This window comes from Rutidosis leptorrhynchoides, chromosome 2 (assembly GCF_046630445.1).
Source record: "Rutidosis leptorrhynchoides isolate AG116_Rl617_1_P2 chromosome 2, CSIRO_AGI_Rlap_v1, whole genome shotgun sequence".
NCBI classification, from domain to species: domain Eukaryota; kingdom Viridiplantae; phylum Streptophyta; class Magnoliopsida; order Asterales; family Asteraceae; genus Rutidosis; species Rutidosis leptorrhynchoides.
Genome location: NC_092334.1, coordinates 303,696,249 through 303,705,857, shown reverse-complemented (window position 1 = coordinate 303,705,857; position 9,609 = coordinate 303,696,249). Strand labels below are relative to the sequence as shown.

General features: G+C 33.9%; 1 protein-coding gene across 1 annotated transcript; it reads right to left on the bottom strand.

The window, feature by feature from the left end:
- Window positions 1-417: 417 nt before the first annotated feature.
- On the bottom strand, window positions 418-5,513 carry LOC139891824 (patatin-like protein 3). Its single transcript, XM_071874833.1, has 7 exons — window positions 5,355-5,513; window positions 2,817-2,998; window positions 2,068-2,254; window positions 1,782-1,928; window positions 953-1,255; window positions 655-830; window positions 418-554 (listed from the first exon to the last, which is right to left on the bottom strand). The coding sequence occupies exons 1-7, from the start codon at window positions 5,499-5,501 to the stop codon at window positions 479-481; spliced, it is 1,218 nt and encodes a 405-aa protein (XP_071730934.1). The 5' UTR covers window positions 5,502-5,513; the 3' UTR covers window positions 418-478.
- Between the last annotated feature and the right edge of the window lie 4,096 nt (window positions 5,514-9,609).

Below are 9,609 nucleotides of genomic sequence, written 5' to 3'. Positions count from 1 at the left end.
GTGTACTGAACTATGTACACTTAACTATGTCTTTATGTTATGTAATAAACTATCTAGGAATATGAATGTGTAGTGAACTATATGTATTTACCTGATGTAATAAACTATGTAGGAATATGTTTATATACCTTCATGCATCCACATCTACTAAACACATTAACCAAATACCTCAACCAACAAGTTACAAAAACCAAGGCAACGCGCGGACCGCAATCCTAATTCGGTTCAATTGTTGTTAATTATGCCGTTATGACATAAATAAAAAATTCTCTATTGCAGTAAATAAATTGGAACCAATAAGGTTTTATAAATGTAATGCGTACGTACAGCACAATTGTTTTGGCAATAAATCAAATCAAATAAATATAGTTGTAGTAAATACACCATAACAACAAATTAAAAACTTATACACTCTTTTTCAATTCACACATGATGCATGCTTCAATAATCAATACTTCATAGATAAGACGAAAACAATTCACACAAGCCCTGTTGCTTCATTCGTTACGTTTGTCTCCCTTAGTTTCCGTTCCTCCGAGAGTCTTTTTGCAAACCTACATTTAACATAAATAAAAGCATCATTAATTAATAAAATAAACCCGGTTTTAAGTCAAGAATTAAGTGCAATTTGGGAACAAAATGAGGTATACGTACGTTTTCAATGCTTCACGATTCGTACCATCAGCTGGAACCACTTGAACCTCTCCTGTATCTGTATTCACTCGTGAAACCAGGCTATCTAATAACCCTTCCCCTACTTTCACTAAATCCTCTAAATTTTGCTTCGTTGATACGTCTACTGAAGACACGTCGCCACTCAAGTTATCCACCTATATATATTTTTAATAGTTAGTTTACAAATAATTAATCTATATATCAATGGATGATGATCAGTTGTATATATATATATATATATATATATATATATATATATATATATATATATTTGTACCTGAATACGGAGATAGTTGTTAACAGAATTAAGGGCTTCAAAGACGACGTTGTTATGCATAACAACCAAATCAGCACTTGCTTGAGTGAAGCAGTCTATGAGTGGAGTAGAACCTTGGTTTATCATCCATGAGATAACTCCCCATTTGGATGCCATTTTTGCATCATATAAAGGTTGAAGCTTACGTGTACCCGTTCCAATTGATATCAATAGATAACGTGTGTAATCAAGGGGTGTAATCGATGCGAAATTTGGATCCTCTTTCAGAATTTGCCTTGTCACTTCCCCTAGTGCAACCAAAGTCTGCCATGCCACTCCATCCGGACAATATAAATTTATTAAATTAAATACAATACAAGTATGTATAATAATAATTTTTTTAAGGCAAACACAGACACAATTAACACGAATATTTACAACCACGAATATGTTCCAAGTGGGACTTGAACCCTCAACCTCTTGGTTGGAGGGCCACCACGATACCCACCAGGGCCGTCTCAATAATTTCGGGACCCTAGACGAAAAAAATGGGCCCTCATACACGTTAATTAATTTTAATACATATAGAAAGATAACACTTAAATTTATTTATTTTCCCACATACAATGTATTTAAATATTTAAAATTACAATAATACATCAATTGACAATTTTATATTCTATTTATTTGAGTACTTTGAGAAAGGTATATACATATTAAAAATTTTGGGCCCTTTAAAATTTTTGGGTCCTAGACGGTTGGCTATCTTGTCTATGTTCAAAGACGCCTTTGATAACCACCACGATACCGCTGGGCCAAATGCCCTTTGGTTTTTATGTTAATTACGTACCGGGTTATTTGCGGCAACACCACCATCAATAAGATTAAACTCACGCTGATCGTTCACAAAATAATGGGCTGGGAGGTAAGTAGGAGCCGCAGATGTAGCGATGCAGATGTCCGATAATTGAGCATTGATGTTAGGTTCCCTTGGCACCTTCAAATTCCAAGGTAAATATATCGCGATTGCAATAATAACTTTAATTAATAAAATGTATAATATAATTGAACTCTATTAGTTACAGTAATTAATTAGGTGACATAAAAGATGTAGCTAGAAATTTAAAAATACAGACCTGAAAGGAGCTAAATACCACTGGTTGCATAGTCTTAATGTCAAAACTTGGTACGACAATGTTGGTCAACGTCTGGTCCAACTTTGTGGTTCCTAGTATCCCCTCTACTAAACTTTTAAGGTACTTCCCATTGTATTTTGGTCCCAACATCGTCTTAAACGTCTTTATAATCCCAGCAAACGGTCCTCTAAATTTTGTACCCAAAAAAATGAACCTATTAAAAGTTTTGAAAATCGAACACTCAACTCATTGATTGAGCTTAAGAGCACCTTGGTTATGTTTGTTACTCCGTATCTTTTATGGTCGTTCTCGTTTTGACTCGGATTGAGTTAGCTAGTTTTTAGGTTTTTCTAAATTTTTTACTCTTTACGAGTCTTAACAGTCGTCGGTTTATTGTATCGGTTTATATGATCCTTCATTTTATTGATAAAGACATTCTAATTCTAATTTTAATATTAATTGTTATTTATGCAAAAGATATAATTAATGTCACTAAACAATTAGTGATGGATCCAAATAAAACATAGTTACGGGTGTAATTAGTTAAAAGCTAGCTGAATTTTGTTTTTTTTTACACTATATATCCAATGGTTATCCGATAATTATACTAGTTAAAAACCTCAAAAAATTTCCACTAGACGTACATTTCGTTGATATCCCGTACAACTAGTAAATACATAGTAGGTAGGCCATAGTAGACATATATGTCTCCTTTTGTGATAAGTAGAAAGTTGCAATTCATATCTTACCCAACTTGAGGGAATATCTTGGGGCAATTGTCAAGATAAAATGGAACGATGTCTTTCGCAGCATACAAAGGTCTGTTGTTTGCGTCTGGAGCCGTTATCATAATTGTAATAAGACCTCCTGTACTTGTTCCAGTAATTACATCGAAATAATCTGCTAACCTTACATCATCACCATCTAATGCCTGTATATATGTCTCCATTATTTAATATGAATATGTACATAGTAACTTGCTACATAGTGGATATGATGTTATTTGTTAGTGACTCAAAATGGTTGGTAATTATGAAATCAATCCTATATATGTTTCATAAAAAAAATGATTTTATTTCATTGTTATGACATTGTTCTACTCAAGAAGTTAAATATATATTATCTTTATCCACACGAAATTTTTATACTGCCCGTCTCAAAATAAGTACCACGTTTTAATTTTGAAAGTTTTAATACAAACATTAAATTATTTGTATTTTATACAAAGTGTTGGTGGTGTTTTAAACGGAGCAAGCAAGGAGTGTCCATCAAATATTATACTACTATTCTTTTACTCCTCCTTCCCTATTCAGTATTTTAGTATTTTATTTTAGTATTTTTTATTTTTGAAAGGCAATAAATTTTATATATTAATAACAAACTAGCAAGATGCTAGGAGGTACAAAAGACTTTAACTCGAGATGACTAACACAAATTAAACACGACACGAAAACAACATTCCTAAAGCCCTCACTCGATTGGCCTAAACACGATTTTTAACTCTAAATGGCCTAAGGACGAAATTTAACTCGAATTGGCCTAAACATGAAATTTAGCTCGAATTGGCCTAAACACGAAGATTAACTCGACACATCATATGGAAGATCCGACCATCAAGGATAATCTCTAGATATTTTAACCAAACACATTACATAATCACATAAGGGCAATCACTCGATAGAGAGTAAGGAATCGGAGCACACCAACAACAATCACGAACTCGAAGCACACAAACAACAATCTCGAAATCCCCAAAATTCAAGCCAATAATCCAAAACCACAATCACATCAAGAGGTGACAATGTAATATGACTATATGGTTTCACAAGAAACAAACCACGATAGATCGACCGCCACATGATGAACTACAACCAGCAGATCTGACCGCCTCAGGAACACTAGGAACCACCAGATCCACTGATAGAAAAAACCACAAATCGAACCCCACCTGTTACCACTTCAAAACCTCGAACTCGAAAGACCCAAACCGTGTATCGAAGAGCACCCGAACCCTACTAACTCTGCAAACAGACCATCCACAGTCTATACCCCTACGAACCATTAAACAATGACCTCGAATACTATTAACCACGAGAACCTTCACCACGACAACCACCACGAACGTGCACACAATACCTGCTGCATCGAAGAACCGACAACGACTAAACAAAACCCACGAACACACACAACCTGCAACCACGAAACCCACAACCACGAAACTAAAAACACGAACTTACCTCAACCAACAAGCCAAGGAAATTAAAAACGCACCAGCCAACATAACTTGTAAGTAAGATGCAACCGAGAAGAAGAGACCCGATGGTGGAGAAAATAAGTCTAACTGATGCATAGAAGGAAGGCTAGGGCTCAATCGACACACGCAAACGGAGGCATACCTCCGGCAACTCGAAACGACGAAAGAAAAGAAAAAAATAGAAAAGAAAACAGAAAAGGAGAAGGCGAAAGAGATGAAGGCAAACCGGACCACCGGCGTAGAAGCCGGTGGCCGGAAGTTAAAAGGTAAACGGCGGCGTCTAGTGTTTAGATCTAGGGTTTTTAGTTTTTGAAAGAAGAGAGAGCGTGCAGGTTGATGTATTGGTTTATTTTATTTTTGATGTTTTAAATTAATTATTCACTTCTATATATAGAAATAAAAAAATATTAAATTCTATTATACCCTTAATGTATGTAGATAGGATTAAAGAAAAAAAGAATAGTAAAAGTAAAACTGAAAAGTAAACAGCAAGTACACATATCCTTATACTTTTTTTTTTTTTTTTTTTTTTTTTTTTTTTTTTTTTTTGGTGACAATAATATGAGATAGAAAGAGTACTACTATTTCATCAAACTCTCAATTACATTTCACGATGTCACTCAAAACCTTCTCATACCGTCCATTAAGAGCTTTATAATTGACATCAAATTGAGGTCACATTTTTTGCCGAAGACAACGCCCATTATGGAGCTTCAGTTTTCACGCCTCCCATGTAGGAATACCAATGACTTGGAGTCATATATCCATATCTATTTAAATCCTTAAACATATCTATACTCGCATTCATTTAAATAAAATTCATCTACCCATATCCATATATTTTGTTAACTGAGTTGAGGAATAAAATGATGGTTTTTACGACCCTGGAGCACTATATCTATGTTTGATTGTTCGTAGCATTAGAAAACGTTACTAAACGTTGATTCAGAGTTATAAAATGAAATTTGATATTTCTCTTATTTATTTATGAAAAACCTAGTGAAACACTTTTGTTATTGGGAACATGTATTACCTGTAGTTCTGATTCAAGGTACTGAAGAATGACACCGGGAATGATACCTCGTACACCTCCGCCATCAATGTTAAGGATAGTTATAAGTTTTCCGGTTGTTGGAGGACCGAGTCTGGTTCTACTTGCCCCCGTGATTGTGCTTGTCATCTTCAAACTACAATTAATATGAACGCTCCCAAAGGATTTTTACAGAACTTTAGATGAGTTTTAGCAGGAAGTCTTTGTAATAGTTTATATGGTGAGCTGAGGTTGTAATAATTCTTATGCATATATATTATATTATATTATAATAATTCATCTGTAGGTATGAGTTATGTGTCAATTATTTTTTTGGTAAAAGGGTTATGTGTCATTTATTATATATTGTTTTGTTATTATCCTTGATTACTTGAAGGGAGAAGCAATTAATAGTTGTCTAAAGATAATGCGAGTGAAATGCGCGCCAAGGAATATATTTAACATTATTTTAACATAAGTTATTATATTATGTATTTTTGTATATTTTATACTAATATAAATAAATATATAATAATAATAAAAAATGCTAAACGTAACCATATTTAAGCATTCTATAACTAATTTATAATTCATATTTACCGTAAATAATACAATTAACAAAAATTTTATAAGAAAATCAATATTATAAATGAATATTTATACTTTATGTTACGGTAAGCGGTATTGACTTGTCGAATAGTGATATGACGAATCAGGTTTTATTAGTTTACAAAGCTAACTTACTAACACGAATTATTTTTTGTTGACTTCGAATTTATAAACTTAAATATAGTAAGACTAAACGTAGCCTTAAAAAACTATATCATACAAATTTCAAGTGAATTAAGATCGAGGAATATAATTTAATGGAACTGAGGCATGTTTTTAATATATTCAATTTAATTTGGAATTTTTTTGAACTGGCGGCATTATTAGAAAAAAAATTATGACGTTAGAACAAGTAAATCAATGTATTTGAAAGTAAACTATGGAATAGCACATATGTACGACTTTTGGACATATTCAAAGTCAGCTCTTAGTTTCGATAAGTCAATGTTTTTGTTTGTATATCAATTATTTTTAAGCTAATTAATTAATCTTACGATATTGATCAGATTTTGTGGGTTGAGTTACTTAATCTTTGCTTAATTTGATGATTATTACGTGCACACTACTTTGTGATTAGTATAATGTAAGTAATTTTCGGTAGAAACTGTTAGTGCATGAACATCCCAAGTTCATTATGACGTATTCATAGAGGTTGAGACAAAGTGAGTAATAGTATAATCATTCGTATGCGATTAAGGTTAATTTACTCACTGGTGGTGTAACCGCACGGATGCAGAATGCTCCCGTACGGTTACAAAGTGCAACCGCACGATTGTGTTAGGATTTAGGACCCAAACAAGACAAGTGATTGATCATAATCACTAACCCACGAACGACAAACGAATAATTTATCATATATCTATAAGACAAAAAACTGTTGCACTATTCACCAATAGTACCAAGGGTATTTTCGTCATTTCACCCTTATTTTTTAAACCAACAGGGGACCTCACCCCTCCTCCTTCCTTCTACTCTTTTCCACGTTCTTCTACTTATTCACCTTCTTTCTCCATCTCTAACCTCCAACACCCCATATGTACTGCACACATCCACAAATAAAAAAAAATAATATATCCGGCAACACAACCCCGCAGCCCCGCCACTGCAGCTGGCCACTTCCGGCAACAGGTACGTATTCCTTTGATGCTTTTCACTATGTCAAATGTAATGATCCTGGAATTTCCAACGTTTATTTATTAATAATTATTATTATTAATACGTGTGATTAAACGAATGTATGTTATTACATTTACATGTTGCCATGATTGCCCGAACTTGACTTTAATTGCCCGAAACGTCTTTGTGACACCCGGAAATTTCACGAATGATATTTTTAGATATTATTTACATTCATGATTAAATTTATTTATCATTTTAATTAACTAAGGCTATTAGTTAGTTACTTGGGCTTTAATTGGTTTAACTTGTGATTTATTTGAACTTGGGCTTTGTTAGTGTAATGGACTCATGTTATTGGACTTCCAAGCCCACCCTACCTTTTAAGTGGATTAACTAGCCCACTTAGTCATGTAAGTATCATTTTAAACTCTAACTAGTTAGTTATGAACCTTGGAATCTAGTTAGCAACTTATCCCCATGAAACCCCCTCTAATAACCACCTTTTATGAGCTTTACCATGCATGGACCATTGAACACTCTTCTCCCCCCCTTGACCCATGAAACCGTCGGCCACCCCTTGTAGAGGGAGTTTTATTTCATTTTTTTTTATTACTTCTACTTACTTCTCATTCATTCTCTCATTCAAACACAAACACACACATATTTGCTTTCATTTTTCTCTCCTTTCTTTCTAAAGATTGTAAGTAACAAAAACATTCTTGTCTCTTCTTTCTTTGCCTTAAAACCGTGGCCTTTCACCTCTTTATCATCATCATCTTTTATTACTTGATTATTATTTACTTACTTGTAATTATTAGTTGTAGTTGCTTACTTTGTTGTTGTTGTTCTTTACTAGTTACAAGATCAAACTTACTAGTTTGATTCTTCATTCATCTTGTATTTACAAGAGCATTTAAGAACATAAACTTACTAGTTTATGTTCTACTTTTAAAGTTTCAAAGACTTAAGTTCATGTGTTGTGGAAAACATACTTGAAGTTCATGAAGTAAACTTTAAAGTTTACTTTCTAAAGATCAAACTTTGGTTTGAATCTTTAAAGTATGAACAACCATGAACAAATTACATGTTTACTTAGTTACTTCTTCATTTTATGCACTTTAATTTCATGTAGTTAGTTTATATGGTCAAGTACTACAAGTTAGTCTTGATCTCATATCTCTTGAACAAATTAAGTTAACCTTGAAAGTTCAAGAACACACAAATAAGTTTTCTTTAAATATAACTTTGGATCTAGACTTTTGAGTCTTGGATTTTCAAGATCAAACTAAGAACTATGTTCTACTACTTATGATCTTGATTAGTTAGTTTACTTTCAAGTTTGTAACTTGTTATTAGCTTTAAAGTCCATGTATGTGTTAGATCTAAGACTTTGATGTAACTTTGGTTCATCAAACTTCATACAACTCTTAAGTGAGTTGTGCTTCATGTCTTAGACTTGCACTTGGGTTATGATGGTCAAGACTTGGTTAAGATGATGTAGATACATCAATGAGTTGTACACTTGAAGCTATATGCATCAAGGATGAGAGCCATGATGAACATCAAGCACCAAGACCACCGGAACCCTTTTAAACTTACTGTTTCTGTCCAAAAGCTACTGATCTGATGTTTCTGTAACAGACCAGTAGACCTGGGCTGTTCTAACCTTTATTTTTAGATAGATATTTTCGAGTAGATAACTTTTCATATAGGACTCGTCTTAATCCGAGTTACGGTTTAGGATTTATGGCCCTCCGATCGTCACTGTGTCCTTTAACGTTGTGCAGAAATTTCTGACCTACTCGCACTTAGACCGTCGCCATGGTTAAACGAAGACGAGTTTGCTTCTGTAAATTTTACCACACTTAAGGGACTCATAGACGGAGCCATGGCCACTGGTCTCACCTTAATTCAGTAAGGGTAGAGGCCGTGGTGACTGACTGAAGTCAGACTTTGTTTTAACATTCTCTAAAAAGGGTACTGTTAATAATCCCGCGGGTACTGAAGCCATTAAAAGAACACCCAATAATTTATTAGGTACTGACCTCGGACCATTTACTTGCACATCTTTCCCGACTACTACTTTACCGCTACATATCATTGTGAGTTATAGCATTCCCTTTTTACTTTAACTTATTTTGGGAACTGAGAATACATGCGGATTTTATGTTTTACATACTAGGCACGAGTACTTAAACTTATATATGTGTGGGTTATACAACGGCATAAACATTCCCTTTAGCTCGGTAACGTTTAATCATTGGTTTTTGAACCGTGAACGCGAATCTTAGATATGGATCCATAGGGTTTGACATCCCCACTCGGGCTAGTCGCGCTAGCATTTAACGAGTGTTTAATACTTCGTAGACATACGCACTTGCCAAGTGTACTTTCAGGGGGTATAAACGTTAAGTTAGTTACCAAGTGCCCACGGTTAACATATACTTTATCATACTGTTTTGAAACGCTCTTTGTAGCACTGAAATCTCGTGGCCTACCTTACATACTGATATACTTAAACTATAGCTCA

What these genes read in the sequence shown, in the direction of transcription:
- LOC139891824 (XM_071874833.1), bottom strand. Translation starts at nt 5,501, where the DNA reads ATGACAAGCACAATCACGGGGGCAAGTAGAACCAGACTCGGTCCTCCA. An exon ending in ACAACTATCTCCGTATTCAG is followed by an intron (nt 831 to 952) that starts GTACAAATATAT and finishes AAATATATATAG; the next exon opens with GTGGATAACTTGAGTGGCGA. An exon ending in AATCGTGAAGCATTGAAAAC is followed by an intron (nt 555 to 654) that starts GTACGTATACCT and finishes TGTTAAATGTAG; the next exon opens with GTTTGCAAAAAGACTCTCGG.